This window comes from Heptranchias perlo, chromosome 2 (genome assembly GCF_035084215.1).
Source record: "Heptranchias perlo isolate sHepPer1 chromosome 2, sHepPer1.hap1, whole genome shotgun sequence".
NCBI classification, from domain to species: Eukaryota; Metazoa; Chordata; class Chondrichthyes; order Hexanchiformes; family Hexanchidae; genus Heptranchias; species Heptranchias perlo.
The window spans coordinates 64,747,341-64,763,753 of record NC_090326.1 but is presented as its reverse complement, the minus strand read 5'-3'; the positions used below and the strand labels follow the sequence as shown (position 1 = coordinate 64,763,753).

The 16,413-nt window shown below is 43.1% G+C and overlaps 1 protein-coding gene across 1 annotated transcript in view; it reads left to right on the top strand.

Moving 5' to 3' along the window:
- The window catches only part of dnah5 (dynein, axonemal, heavy chain 5), a 227,265-nt gene that overhangs the window by 160,664 nt on the left and 50,188 nt on the right, over window positions 1-16,413 (top strand). Inside the window, exons 63-65 of the mRNA XM_067995817.1 lie at window positions 1,526-1,681; window positions 12,997-13,179; window positions 14,526-14,769. Of these exons, the coding sequence (XP_067851918.1) occupies window positions 1,526-1,681; window positions 12,997-13,179; window positions 14,526-14,769 (583 nt within the window). The remainder of the gene's footprint in view (window positions 1-1,525; window positions 1,682-12,996; window positions 13,180-14,525; window positions 14,770-16,413) is intronic.

Genomic DNA, 16,413 nt, shown 5'->3' with positions numbered 1-16,413 from the left:
GTAAGTGACTTGGGGGAGAGCTATTTCTAAGAGTAGATGGCCTTAACTGCAATCTAGATCAAGGGAGTAGAGAGGCTATGGGAGATGGAAAGGTCAAGGTCCGATTTTTCAAGTGCATTTATGCACAACTTCACATCTCAGTTCACCTCATTACTGCCATCTTATTTTATTTTTGTCCTCCAGCAACATCATGGGATACCAAATTGTAAGCTTAATTGTTATTACTGATGATTATTTAATACCATGTAATGAGATATCTCCAGGCATTGAAGTAATTATTGGCAAAAGATTTTTAGTGAGTTTATACTCATCTACAATATTAAAGTGATGAACTCTAATTCCCCTGATGGCTGTCAAAATTCATAATACCTTTGATGAGAAAAGATTTTGCTTTTTGTGGTGTTCTGACAAGCCTATGACAATTAATATGTGAGAGGAGGTTGTGAAGTGAGTGTTGCAATTTCTGTGTTTTTAAGATGAATAAAGGGATTAAACTTAAAATGGAATACCTCGTGAAAGGGTTTTCCTGTTCCAGTGCCTGGGCATATTGGATCGCCTGGGTGTAGCATATACATGAAAATCTGTCCGATTTTCTGCTTATTCATTTAAATGGACATAAAATCAGACAGGCTCCCTTACAGATGTGCGATCACCCTGTACAACTTCTCTTGTGTGCTGCACCCAACTGATCCAATGTGACCAGATGCAAGAACAGGCGACTCAGCCCCTATATTTATAGCAATAAAATCAGAAAATATTGCAAATGCACAGCCCATCCATCAACATCTGAAAAGTGATTGATGCTTTGATTGAGACACTTCTTCAGTTCTGATGAATGGTCTCCACTTGAAATTTTAACCTGCCGATTGTGTATTTCCAACATTTACAATTTTTATCTCAGATTTCCAATAGTTACAGTTTTCCTTTTTATCTTTCGTATTTGTAGCCTTTGTATGTGTACTGTGTCACTCATCCATTACACACTGCAATTTTAGTTTCACTTTTTTAGTCCATGTTGAGTCTATACAGCTGCAGTATAGCATTATAGTGTCTTTCTTGTATTGGGAACTGCAATTATGATGCATTTGGCCAAGGCTATACCTAAAGTGGGAGTGTTTGATGCAGACTTTAAACGTCACAGGTAACAAAGTGTTCCAAACCACACCATTGACAACCCTCTCCTTAATGAGCACATAAATTCACCAACCCTCTTTCCAACAAAAAAAGGTCTATAGCATTCTACAATAAGACTTTTTCACAACAAATGCACCCACAAGGTGTGTAAATCAAATGTACTATTCTCTCTCCATTTTACAGTAGTACATGATTGCAGTATGACCCTGTGAATTTGCCTGGTGACTTAGGTTGTGTGAATATCACACTGCAAAATATTAAGTGTGGGTTAACAAAGAATGCACAGAAATAGGTTTCAGTGTATCGGCAATTATTGTTTGAAAGTAATGGAAAATTAAATTCAAAATGTATATAATGTGGTTTAATGCACCTTTTGATGTCATATTCCCAGATCACTTCCCTGAATCACAAATACTTCAGAAACCACCTAGAGGATGGCCTATCTCTCGGCAGACCACTACTTATTGAAGATGTAGGAGAGGAACTGGACCCAGCACTGGACAATGTCTTAGAGAAAAATGTCATCAAAACAGGTTCCACGTACAAGGTAAAGTGATATTGATCATAGAGCTCAATACCAGGATGTGCAGGTAATCCTAAATGCCAAAAATGTACAGTTAGAATTGAATTCTTCACTCATGTCAACATTACTTTCTGAACTGAAGTCTGGATTTGTGTGATATATAGCTAAAATTATTCATATCTTTGTACACTCTTCCACCTTCCCTACTTTCAGCTGCCCTTCCCCTGCACTTTCCTATGCAACTGTCGGAGATGCAAAACCTGCCCATTTGCCTCCTTCCACACCACTATCCAGGACCCTAAATACTCCTTCCATGTGAGACAGCAATTCATGAATATTTTCTCTAATCTAGTATACTGCATTCACTGCTCATGGTGTGGTCACCTCTACATTTGTGGAATATCTTTGTTCTATCTCAAGTGTGACCCTGACCTGCCTGTGGTTCAGCACCTTAACTCCCCCCTTCTATTCCCAAGCTTACCTCTCTGCCTTTGGTTTCCTGCATGGTCCCAGTGAAGCTCAACACAAACTTCAAGGACAGTATCTCATCTTTCTGCTAGGCACTCTGCAATCCTCTGGTCGTAACATTGACTTTAGTAACTTCAGACCTCAGCCAAACCCTTCATTTTCTTAATAGCAGTGGATGCTTGTGCGATGTGGATAGGGTCTATCGTTGTGTGGTAGAGGTGAAGCGGGTGAACATTTGGGTTGGAGACCCTTCATCGCAACATAGCACTGGTAGGGGTCTAAGCCCGTGAGTCAGACCTGTTCTTTTTTATTTCTCACGATTCTCCGCGATGCTGAGACTATTGTGGATAGCACGTTCAGTGAGGTGGTCACACCACAGGTAAAGATTACGCGGGCAGAAAGGAAATGGGTGACCACCAGGCAGAGTAAAAGGACTAGGCAGGTAGAGCACGAGTCCCCTGGGGCCATCTCCCTCTCAAACAGATATACCGCTTTGGATACTGTTGGGGAGATGGCTTAGCAGGGGAAAGCAGCAAGAGCCAAGTTCAGGGCACCAAGGGTGGCTCTGCTGCACAGGAGGGGAGGAATAAGAGTGGCAGGGCTATGGTGATAGGGGATTCAATTGTAAGGAGAACAGGTAGGTGTTCCTGCGGCCGCAAACGTGACTCCAGGATGGTATGTTGCCTCCCTGGTGCTAGGGTCAAGGATGTCGCGGAGTGGCTGCAGGGCGTTCTGGAGGGGGAGGGTGAACAGCCAGTAGTCGTGGTCCATATTGGTACCAACAACAGAGGTAAAAAAAAGGGATGAGGTCCTGCAAGGTGAATTTAAGGAGTTAGGAGATAAATTAAAAAGCAAGACCTCAAAGGTAGTGATCTCAGGATTACTACCAGTGCCATGTGCTAGTGAGTATAGGAACAGGAGAATAGACCAGATGAATGTGTGGCTGCAGGGATGGTGCAGGAGGGAGGGATTTAGATTCCTGGGACATTGGGACTGGTTCTGGGGAAGGTGGGACCTGTACAAGCGGGACGAGTTACACCCGAGCAGGACCGGGACCAATGTCCTCGCGGGGGTGTTTGCTAGTGCTGTTGGGGAAGGTTTAAACTAGAATGGCAGGGGGATGGGAACCTGAGCAGGGAGACAGAGGGTGGGGAAACAAGGATAGAAGCAAAAGACAGAAAGGGAAGAAGCAATAGTGGAAGGCAGAGAAAACAAGGGCAAAAAACAAATAGGGCCATGGTGCAAAATAATACCAAGATGACTAGCAATCTTAAAAAGACAAGTCTAAAGGCATTGTGTCTTAATGCGCGGAGCATTCGCAATAAGGTAGATGAATTAACAGCGCAGATAGATATTAACGGATATGATATAGTTGTGATTACAGAGACATGGCTGCAGGGTGACCAAGGATGGGAACTGAACATCCAGGGGTATTCAATATTTAGGAAGGACAGGCAAAAAGGGAAAGGAGGCGGGGTAGCATTGTTAGTAAAGGAGGAAATCAATGCGATAGTGAGGAAGGATATTGGCTTGGAAAATCACGATGTGGAATTTGTATGGGTGGAGCTAAGAAACACCAAGGGGCAGAAAACGTTGGTGGGGGTTGACTATAGGCCCCCAAACAGTAGTGGAGATCAGGGGAGGGCATTAAACAGGAAATTAGAGACGCATGCAAGAAGGGTACAACTATAATCATGGGTGACTTTAATTTACATATAGATTGGTCAAACCAAATTAGCAATAATACTGTGGGGGAGGAATTCCTGGAGTGTGTACATGATGGATTTCCAGACCAATATGTTAAGGAACCAACTGGAGAACAGGCGATCCTAGACTGGGTATTGTGCAATGAGAAAGGATTAATTAACAATCTTGTTGTGCGGGGTCCCTTAGGGAAGAGCGACCATAATATGATAGAATTCCTCATTAAGATGGAGAGTGAAATAGTTGAATCCGAAACTAGGGTCCTGAATCTAAATAAAGGAAATTACGAAAGTATGAGGTGTGAGTTGGCTAGGATAGATTGGGGAACTTTACTAAAAGGGATGATGGTGGATAGGCAATGGCTAATATTTAAAGAATGTGTGCAGGAATTACAACAATTATTCATTCCTGTCTGGCGCAAAAATAAAACAGGAAAACTTACAAAAGAAATTAGGAATAGTATTAGATCCAAAGAGGAGACATATAAAATTGCTAGAAAAAGCGGCAAGCCTGAGAATTGGGAGCAATTTAGAATTCAGCAAAGGAGAACAAAGAGATTGATTAAGAGGGGAAAAATAGAGTATGAGAGTAAACTAGCAGGGAACATAAAAACTGACTGTAAAAGCTTCTATACATATGTCAAGAGAAAAAGATTAGTGAAGACAAATCTAGGTCCCTTACAGTTAGAAATGGGGGAAATTATAATGGGGAACAAAGAAATGGCAGAACAATTAAACACATACTTTGGTTCTGTCTTCACAAAGGAGGACACAAATAACCTCCCGGAAATGTTGGGAACCAAGGGTCTAGTGAGAGGGAGGAACTGAAGGAAACCAGTATTAGTAAAAAAAATAGTGCTAGGGAAATTAATGGGGCTAAAAGCTGACAAATCCCCAGGGCCTGATAATCTACATCCCAGAGCACTAAAGGAAGTTGCCCTGGAAATAGTGGATGCATCATCTTCCAAAATTGAGTTTTTTGAGGATGTAACTAGTAGACTAGATAAGGGAGAACCAGTGGATGTGGTGTACTTGGATTTTCAGAAGGCTTTTGATAAGGTCCCACACAAGAGGTTAGTGTACAAAATTAAAGCACATGGGATTGGGGGGAATATGCTGGCATGGATTGAGAATTGGTTGACAGACAGGAAACAGAGAGTAGGAATAAACGGGTCTTTTTCCGGGTGGCAGGCAGTGACTAGTGGGGTTCCGCAGGGATCAGTGCTTGGGCCCCAGCTATTCACAATATATATGAATGATTTGGATGAGGGAACTGAATGTAACATTTCCAAGTTTGCAAATGACACAAAGTTGGGGTGGAATGTGAGCTGTGAGGAGGATGCGAAGAGGCTCCAATGTGATTTAGACAAGTTGGGTGAGTGGGCAAGAACATGGCAGATGCAGTATAACATGGATAAATGTGAGGTTATCCACTTTGGTTGTAAAAACAGAAAGACAGATTATTATCTGAATGGTGATGGATTGGGAAAAGGGGAGGTGCAACGAGACCTGGGTGTCCTTGTACATCAGTCGCTGAAAGCGAGCATTCAGGTGCAGCAAGCAGTTAGGAAGGCGAATGGTATGTTGGCGTTCATTGCAAGAGGATTTGAGTACAGGAACAGGGATGTCTTACTGCAGTTATACAGGGCCTTGGTGAGACCACATCTGGAGTATTGTGTGCAGTTTAGGTCTCCTTATCTGAGGAAGGATGTCCTTGCCATGGAGGGAGTGCAACAAAAGTTTACCAGACTGATTCCTGGGATGGCAGGATTGACGTATGAGGAGAGATTGGGTCGACCAGGCCTATATTCACTAGAGTTTAGAAGAATGAGAGGTGATCTCACCAAAACATATAAAATTCTAACAGGACTAGACAGACTAGATGCAGGGAGGATGTTCCCGATGGACGGGGAGTCCAGAACCAGGGGTCACAGTCTCAGGATACGGGGTATGCCATTTAGAACCGAGATGAGAAGAAATTTCTTCACTCAGTGGGTGGTGAACCTGTGGAATTCTCTACCACAGAAGGCAGTGGAGGCCAAGTCATTAAATATATTCAAGGAGGCGATAGATATATTTCTTAATACTAAAGGGATCAAGGGATATGGGGGAAAAGCTGGAACAGGGTACTGAGTTGAACGATCAGCCATGCTCATTTGAATGGCGGAGCAGGCCTAAAGGGCCGAATGGCCTATTCTTGCTCCTATTTTCTATGATTCTATGATCCACTGTGTTTTGCTTTCATTTTCTGTTTTCATTTCATATCTGCTGGATCTGAAGCTTGATTTTGTGTAGATGAACCTCCCCTAACTATTTCCACATTCTTTTGTCAGTTTTATAGCCCTGATTTTAACAGGGTGAAAATCAGGTAGGCGGGGCGAACGGGAAGTCCCCGTGACGTCATCAGCATGAGCGATTTTAACTCCAGGTGTCATTTTAACTTAATTGATGGGCTTCCCAACTGATTGCGTCAGGAAACCAGCAGCCTGCCCACTTTCAGATTTTGCTGTTATACTGCTTCATGGAGGGGAATCTGAGAAATAAGTCAGAGGACTTCCCCCAGGTTTCCTGATGCATCTCTGGAGGTTCATGTGGGAAAGACTTCCATGATTTCTCACTACAATAGGGTTGAGGTCCCAATTGCATCATAGGACCTCGATTTACATGTATTCATGAGGACACTGCCTGCCTCTGGTGAGCCTCTTGGCCAATTCAGAAAACTGTGTGGTTAAAATGGCAGCCGGTGGGAATGCATTGGGAACGGAGTAGTAAGTACTGTGCAGTGATTTTAACTGCCCACCTGCCCTGTTCCCGCTGGGCGGGCAGGGTTAAAATCGTCCCCTCCATGGCTGCATCAATTACTGAAGATCTTTTATATCACTTGCTTTTTTATTAAGCAATTTGGATGAACTCTCAGTCTCCTTTTTTTTGCTCTTTTTCCTGTTTATCTCACAGCCTTCAATCTGATAAATTGTTAAAACCTATCTTTTTACTTTACAGATGCTGATTGACTTGCGGTGTATTTTCAACCTTTTTTGTTTTTATATTTAATTAATTTCTTTTGAAGTGTTGTTTTGCAGACAAATGTGGCAACTAGGCCCCACAAACAGTAAATGAGATAAATGACCAGCTAATCCGTTTTGGTGTTTTATTTATTCTCGGTATATGGGTGACACTGGCAGGGAGAGAGAGAGGGGGAGGTATGAGCAGGAAGAGGGGATCGGGGATAGAGAGGGAGACATGGGTTGGAGGAAGGGGACTGGGGGTGCATGTCTCTGATAGGTCTAGGAAATCCTCTCAACTAGGTGGCAAAAACAGGTCACCTGTCCGTGCCTCGGGGAAAAAAACCACAACATTGCCTCGGCGGGGTGGGAGGAGCTGGAGTGCTGAGGGTGAGAAATGGTGACGGGGTGGCAAGGGGGCGAGGGAGTGTAGGATGGGAAATACTGTGGGGGGGTGGGGGGGAGAAAGCAAGGCTAGGAAATGATGCCAATGTGGGGGTGGGGGGGGCGGTGGGAAGGAGTGGAGACACTGCCAGGGGAGCAAGTGCACATTCAGCGGTGGCGAGCTGTACTGTAGTGGGGATGTGCCATGAAAGATCAGCAAGGCCGTAAGGGTGAACCACAGCAAGACCTTGGAGCCAAAGTTTGATGATGCTGTGGGATGGACCTGTACTGAGGTTCTGATTTTCATTTGCTGAGAAATTTATGATTTTTATGTTTCTCTCACTATGCATTTCTTAACACTTTTACTTCACCCAATTTGAAGCTCACTTTGCTTTTTTAAATTTTTCTTGCAGTGGCCAATTTCTACAGTTACTGGACTTTTTAAGATTTTTACTCGGTGATTTTTACACAGACTCTGGAAGAAATTGGCCCCTGTCGGGCCTGTTATCTGGGCACGAAATGGACATTGGGGGGACCAATTTCCCTGCACAATCTCCCATGCCCCATTCCCCATGGAAATGCACCGGCTTCCAAATCGAATAAGCTAAGCAGGAACCTATTGCCTGTTTGAGGTCCCTGATGCCAATTTGGGCAAAAACTGGGCGGGGCACGCGCCACACATGCTCCGCTCAGTTTTGACGGGTCTATGGCCGGTAGCCATCAAAGAAGAGGTAACTTTTCCAGTTTCCACTTACCCAAATGTGAAGCCAGGAGGAGCAGGAGTTCACCTCCTGTCTCCATAGCAATACAGCGGGCCCCTGCTGGTCCACTCTTGTTTGCCTCCTCCCCACCCCCCACTTATCTGCGGGCAGGCTCGGCGTCTAAGCCAGTTGATTTTGGGAAGGCCCGGGCTGGTGAGCTACATTGGGACACCCAATTGGTATCCGCAGCTTGCCAGTATTTTACAGATAGGCCCGTGGCTGAATTTGGGGCAAGCCTTGGGCCTCCAACATAGGGTGAGCGTTTTAACACGTTGCTGATTGCGCACCACTTCTCAGCAATAACGCAATTTCTCCTCCATAGATTCCCTAATTTTTACACATACAAACACTTGATGGTCTGAACCTTTACACTTATTGACCCAAGTTTTACTAAGATCCATCTAGTACTACTCCTTATGTTATTTAGATGAGGTATCTCCTATTTCTTTGACCTCTTACTGCCCTTTTCTGGTCAAAAGTATCAGTGGATTACACTTACACAAAGTCAGTCTGCCACATAACAAGCTCAGAAGCAGAGCACTGGCAAAACACTTATATACATTGCAAATCCCTATCACAGCACTACCTGCGGGTGAAACTGGTGATGCAGATAAATGTTGTCATTTTTAAAATGGGTTTTCCCATTGACGGAGACTGACACAAGACTTTGCAATGTTTTTTGAGACGGATTGTTGTGACCCAGTATTCACAGGGAGGGAGCATATGCAACTTTTAGCAGCCGGAAAACCCAAAAATATGGTGAAGATGGAGGTCCGTTTAACGGCAGGACCCTATTTGAATTTTTCTTCTCTGTTTCCTGCCCGACAACTGGCCAGATTGAGAGGCTAGCTGTCCGTCGGGCGGGAAAGTCTGCGGTAGAAGGCTGCAGCCGGTGACCGAAGAGGAGGGAGGGAGATATTGCCATGGGGGTTGGGGAGGGGGTTGTAGGAGATCGCAACAGGTTTGCTTTGGGGGGCCGGGGGGAAGCACTCCTGCTCCTTCTGGCCCACAAGCAGTGCTGGAAATGCACTTACCTGCTGGATCCGGCAGTTCTTGCCTCCCTTTAGCTGCCCGGTTTCTTGAGCCCTAGAAAACTCGGCCCGCAGCCGTTAAATCTAAATAGCCTCATTAATATATTTAAATTACTGACCTGCCTCTCAAGAACAGGTTAATCAGCCGTCCCCCAACCTGCCTCGGTTAAACCAGAAGTTGGCACATTTGCGGCAGGTTAAGGTCCGGTTTTATATGTTTAAGAATCTAACTCCCGCCCCTCTCCCACCTGTCCTGGGGGGTTAAAAATATCCCCCCCCCCCCCCCCCCAAGTATTTTAGTCACAACAGTATAATGCCACCTTTAGGCTTCACTTAGAAAGATAGACTTGAATTGATTGAGCTGGAAGCCATTAAAAAGTAAACAAAAGCTGTTCTTTCTTGGGAGTTAAATGAAGTATAAAGCCCAAAGACATGACACAGTCAGTAAGTGATTTTTAACAGCATTTGTGTCAGTATTCCCTTTTATGAGAGTATTTAATGATAACAATTAGATGAGATTAGAGGATTGTAATTTGACATGTCTGAAACCATCAATTTAAGTTGTTTGTGATAAAATATCTAAAGTTAGAAAATTCTCAATGTGCAGTGATCTAAGTGAGTGTCATTCACCAGATTTTTAAAATAATGATAATTATAATATTGGCCTGGTTTTTGTATTGTCACAGACATAAAGTAGAACATTTAAAAAAAAATCTATTGCTGAGCAACAAATGTTATCGAACACTTTTAGAATTAGGTTGTCACTCTCATGGTGAAGTAATTTATTTTTAAGTGACTTGAGCGCTTACTCATGTAACTCCAATTTTTTTACCACTTTGAATTAAAATGTGACCAAGTGTGACTTTGCTAACATTAAAATATAATTTGCTTCATCTTAACCCCTAAGCTTTTTTACAAGGATACGAAAGCAAAGTGTCTTCAGTACGTGAAGTACAGTGCATCCATTCGATAGAATTTTTAATCTACATCTGTTTATGCTATGCAGGAATTGAAGTTGCATTTCCCATAGGTTCATTTGTTTCCTTGTATTAAATTCTCTCAATTGTGCAAGTTTTGAGTAAGGGCAAATAGAAACATAAGAAAGTGGATTACAAAGCTGCTCTGATTATTTACCCAGCATACCCAAAGATGCCGAGACAACAATTATATTTTTTCCCAGTGCTAATTTTCTGCTAAGAATTGTTTCAGATATGATGGCCAGGATTCTTCTCCGCGATAGCAGCAGGAGTGAAAATGCATACAGTGAGACCCACCGTCACCTCACTGCCCCGACCAGAACTACCCTCCTCCCACCCTCGCCAGAACTACCATTGGCTGCTCCTTTCTCACCTATGACATGCAAATTGTGGCAGGGATCGGGCTCAGGTCACCAAGTGATTTCCCTCCTGTCTGCCCCACTTACCACTGTTTTCCAGGAGCCACCATGGGAGATGTGGCAGTAGGACCCCGTTTCCCCCAGTGGAGGGAAAGTACCTTGTAGCTGCCTCCTCTTCCTCCACTCCAGCCCCCACTTACCACCTTGTGTAGTCTTGGTTTCTGCCAATATTTACCAAGATACTGATCATCCCACCTTCAGAGTGTTTCTGCCCGTTTAACCGCCCAGCCGCCTCTTCAGTAGTCCAGGTTCCAATCCAGCCTGGATCCACAGGTGGGCCCCACTTCCACTGGTATCGGCCAGGTATGCCTAGTGAGATCTACGCTGATGTTATGCTGGGTCCCAACTAATGGCAACTGTGCAGTAAATCCCAACTAAGGTAGTCCTCTCCCCTGGGCATGCCCCCCCTTACTTCAATAGCCTAATAGGGATGGGTGGTGACTGGCTTCCCACTGAGTGTGCAGCCATTCCAGCGGACTCCCACTGAATTTTCGATTGCAGATTTTCATGACTACTGTTTTATTTTGCGTTGTGGAGGTCAAGATTGGAAACCTTGGCGTGTACATACATACCACGCCTATGTACTTTTGTAGCCTTTTTATTAATACCACAAGATTTATTAAAAGTGACCTGATTTTAAAGCAGATTCTAATATACACATGTTAATATCGAGTTACATCATGTCTATAGCACAGAAACAGGTCATTCAGCCCAATTAGTCTATGCCGGCGTTTACGCTCCCCACGACCCTCCTCCAACCCCTCTTCATCTAACCCTCTCAGCATATCCTTCTATTCCTTTCTCCCTCGTGTGCTTATCTAGCTTCCCTTTAAATGCATCTATGCTATTCACCTCAACTACTCCTTGTAATAGCGCGTTCCACATTCTAACCACTCTTTGGGTAAAGAAGTTTCTCCTGAATTCCCTATTGGATTTATTAGTTACTAACTTATATTTATGACCTCTGGTTTTGGACTCCCCCACAAGCGAAAACATTTTTTCTATTTCTACCCTATCAAACCCTTTCATAATCTTAAAGACCTCTATCAGGTCTCCCCTCAGCCTTCTCTTTTCTAGAGAAAAGAAGCCCAGCCTGTTCAGCCTTTCCTGATAAGTATATCCTCTCAGTTCTGGTATCATCTTTGTGAATCTTTTTTGCACCTTTCTCCAGTGCCTCTATATATTTTTTGTAATATGGAGACCAGAACTGTGCTCAGTAACCAAGGTTTTATGCAAGTTTAACATAACTTCCTTGCTTTTCAATTCTATCCCTCTAGAAATGAACCTCAGTGCTTGGTTTGCCTTTTTATGGCCTTATTAACCGACATCGCTACTTTTAGTGATTTGTGTATCTGAACCCCTAGGTCCCTTTGCTCCTGTATTCCATTTAAACTCTTATTATCCAAGCAATATGTAGCCTCCTTATTCTTCCTACCAATTTGCACCACCTCACATTTATCTAGATTGAAATTCATTTGTCAATTACACAATCATTCTGTAAGTTTATTAATGTCAAACATAGTTCTTTTTCCCTTGGTGTTTTTGTCTCTTATTTCTTCCCTTGCAGTTTGTGTAGCAGTTCACGAAGTAGCACCATGTTCCTTAAATGCATCCATTTATCATGAAATAATGCTCACTGCCCTGACTAATCAGACCATACTTCATTGGTTGTAAAGCGCTATGGGATGTCCTGAGGTCATGAAAGGCACTATATAAAAAATTAAAAGTAAATAAATAGTTGTCCATCTACTTACACTATATTCAATATGGTATATGCTCGTTACATTGAAACACATAGCTTTTAATACCAAACAAGGAATTGGTAATATATAAGGCTAGTTTTTCCTTATCCAGCCCCATGGGACTTCCACTCATTTCCCCGACTCTGCTATGACAACTGGCCCAGTTTTCTGGACTGAAGGTACTTATCTATTCACGGCGGTCTCCTGGCAGAAGAAAGTTTAAAGTTGTCACAGTGGCCTGAAGACTGGGCGACGTCAACCACTGAAGGCCCGACGCCTTCAGTAGGTAAGCCATTGTGGCGAAATGCAGGGTGTGGAGGCTTCTACCGGGCCCCTCCCTCCATTTAAGGCCATTCATGCCATTACCCTGGGCCTACTACCGTGGGTCACCTGGCTTTCCCAGGGACCATCAGGAATGGGGCAGATGGGAGGGAAATGGGCCAGGTCATATGCACGAGGTGGATGAGGAAGGAGCAATGAGCAGCAGTCCCGGCATGGGCAGGAGGAGTGAAATTCAGGTTCAGCCCAGTGATCAAATTTCCTGGTCTCCTGCCTCAATCTTCCTCTCAGTTCATTCGTTGGGCACCCCATCAGAGGAGTACCTGTTGAAAGCTGTCACAAAGGCCTGTCCTCAAACCCCTGTGGATCGGAAGGTCTGCTGGAGTCCCGGGGATAGGCTGAAAACATGGTAGGCTGGTGCCTGGTGAATTATCATTCTGTTCCCCAAGCACAGGAAAAGGAAAAATGGTGGAGACCCTGTCCACCACCAGCCTAAAGGTCCCAATCTCTGCTTGTTATGTAGTTCAGGACTTTCCATTAAAGGTCATTTATTTATGAAGACTCTCTCAACAGGTGAAAGTGGGTGATAAAGAGATAGATGTAATGAACGGATTTAGACTTTACATCACCACTAAGCTTCCCAATCCAGCATACACACCTGAGATCAGTGCTCGAACCTCCATCATTGACTTTACCGTCACTATGAAAGGTCTGGAGGACCAGTTGCTGGGGAGAGTCATTCTAACTGAAAAACAGGTATGTCTGTGCTGTACACAATTGCAGATCTTGTGTAACTGTGTTTCAGTATTTACTATTAATAAGTGTATCAACAATGCACCTTTGGATTTTTTTATCACTAATTATATTAATGGCATATGATACCTGTAGAGTTGAAAAAGGTACAAAGTCATGAACATGAAATTTATGAAAGGGCTCATGTCCTTTGCTTTTAGAGCGTTATTTGAAAAGCAAGTGCTATAATAAAGATGATTGCTTGTAGTGAAGCTGTGGGGCAATATTTTGTTGTTGTCGTCGTCGTCATCAAGGACACAAAGGAGAAGGAAAGGATAGATTAGAGAAAAGGTGGAAATAAAAAAAATAGGAAAGCATGACACAATAAAAGGCCGTTCATCCCAATAAGCAACAATCTATAATGATGCAAATTATACTATTGACCATGATGGACTCAACTCAACTTATTTAATTTTTTATGGAAAGTGATCAGCCACAGTGTAACATTTCCAAGAAGACAAAACTGTGCAAGTCCTCACTGAGATCCTAAAGTTGCCTACTAAAACTGTGGACTATCAATTGAACAGTGCCATTTCAACTATGCATTTATGATTCACTATTTTGATCTGCAGCACTTCCCCATAATGTTCCATATACTGTTTGATCATCTATCATATCCTTATAACTTTCAGACTACTTCAAAACGAAATATTCATCCAGCTTCTTTAAATAACTGGGGAAAGAAATTTGACTTGTGCCCAAAAAAGGTAGCATGTCAGCAGAGCAATTGCTCTGTATGCCAGTCTGAGCCAAATTTGACCTTGGGCCCCAGTTAAATGGAAGTGGTGAGCTCAAAGGGTTTCTTGTTGCAGCTCACCATTTGGGGCCTGATGAATACTGGCTGGCTCCAACTTCGAGCCAGCATACAAGCAGGGCCTGGTGGGGGGGCGGGGAGGCAAAGCTGAGGAGTTGGGGGGGAGGGGCAACTATATTTATGTTTTACTTTATTTTCTAATTCCGTTTCTCACTTAAACTTCCATTTATAATAAGTTTGCAGACTGAGCCATGTTTTCAGGGAATGATAATGAGTGAACACTAGGTACTTCACTCCAGAGAGAGTAGAATAATCACTATGCACGTCACCATGTATTACTGTTGCATCCCTGATTGGAGCACATCATGCAACTGGTAAAGGGTCCTATCCATCCCCTGAGGTTGAAGAAGTTGCATTCTATTTGACAACATAGTGAGCCTCAATTTCTTAGCAATACAATGTATTTTCTTAGCTGATGCTTGTGGATTATAATCACAGATAAATGTAAACTGTTGTTTCAAATAAACAAATTGATCGTATGATTTATGGAAAATAGGAGCTGGAAAAGGAGCGAACAGATCTAATGGAGGATGTAACGTCAAATAAGAGGAAGATGAAAGAGTTGGAAGACAATCTACTGTACCGTCTGACAAGCACAAAGGGCTCCCTTGTAGAGGATGAAAGCCTTATCACTGTTCTAAGCAATACAAAAAAGACAGCTGAGGAGGTCACACAGAAACTACAGATAGCTGCTGAAACAGAGATACAGATTAATGCTGCCCGTGAGGAGTACAGACCGGGTGAGGACTACATTCATTGCAAATGGATTGAAATAATAATTTGAAGGGAAACTTGAATCCTTTATCTTTGCATTGTTGGAATATTGTCCAAAGCTCTTCAAATGATTTTCATTAAGAACTGGATTCCTATTAGAGTTTTCAATATATGCTAAAATTTAGACTTTTATAGCATCTTTTGTAAAGTATTCCAAGAAAATTGTGCGGGACTAAGAAATATCTTCATCTTCCACATGCACACCGATGACCTTATGCTCTACTTCTCACCTCTTCCATTCACTCCAAAGGCTTCTGCCACTCGCTCCCTCTACCTGTCCCATAAACACTTATGCAGCAACCTCTCTGGCTGTCACTTCAGGCTGAGCCTGGAACTGCAGAAATTTGGTGCACCGTTCGACCCCGGCTTAGATATCTTAATTGTCATCAAAACTGTCACCCGCACGAAGGCTCACTCCTCCATTACCCTTTCTCTTGCTAAACTCCGCTGGCATCCCACGCTCCAGCAAATTGACTTTAAGATCCACATCCCTCCATGGCTTTACCCAACACTATCTCAGAGATCTCCTCCAGTTGAATTATCTGCTCTGACACTAGCCTACTCTTAGTTCCCCACCAGTGGCCACTCCTTCAGCCACTATTCTCCTGCCTCTGGAATCCTCTCTCCCAGCACTTACCTTTAAAAGCCTCCTAAAAACTCTTCTCTTGAACTGTATTTTCACTCTCCCGCATTTTTTTCTTACCGTCTTTTGCTTGCTTTTTACTCTTTGCCATCCTTTTAATCATATTGCGATGTCTCTTGACACGCCAAGAATGCTGCAGAAATGCAAGTTGTTTTTGTTCCAATTATAATCGGAAATCCATGCTGGTAGGGAGGTCTGCACCCTTGGTGTCGATATGCTTTTTTCTTCTCCCAGACTCCTGAGCTGCTGGAGCCTGCTCTTTTTTGCCAGCTTTTCATGTTTCAATTTCAACCCACTTCATCCTCCACCTCCTTAGCTTTCATGTTCTCTGTGTCTTGTAAAAGTTTTTAATTTCTTTTATTTTTCTCATTATGTCTCTTATTTTCTCATGCTAATATCACTCCTGTTTTCCACTTAAGGGGGTAGATTTTGACTTGGTGCGATTGTGTAAAACAGGTAATCATGAGTCGGCAGCCTGTTTTACATTTCTCCACAATGGAAATAAAAATGGGGAGAGATGTAAAACCGGCTGCCGACTCACTATCCCCTGTTTTACACAATCGCACAAAGTCAAGATCTACCCCAAGCACTTTACAGTTTACAGGTCATTCTGCTTCTTTTCTCGTGTGCGTGTGCATGTGTGTGTGTGTGTGTGTGTGTGCGTGTGCGTGTGCGTGTTTCCCCCCCCCACTTTTTAAATGCTTTTCATCTGTAATGTCCTCTTTGTTTCTTGTTTTAATGCTTTTGTCTATTGTCTGAGATGATCTGTTACACCATTCCATTCATGATTGCTCTCTGGGTTTGTCAGTGTTTTTTTCATATCTATAAATTCTCCCCTCCTCTTTTTCTGATTGTATTAATAGGCCTGTCCACCTCTTATTTTTCAGTTTTAAAGAAGGCTGCACACTCAAACATGAACTCCCCTGCCTGACCTGAGTTTTTCCATCATTTTCTGTTTCTGTTTTTT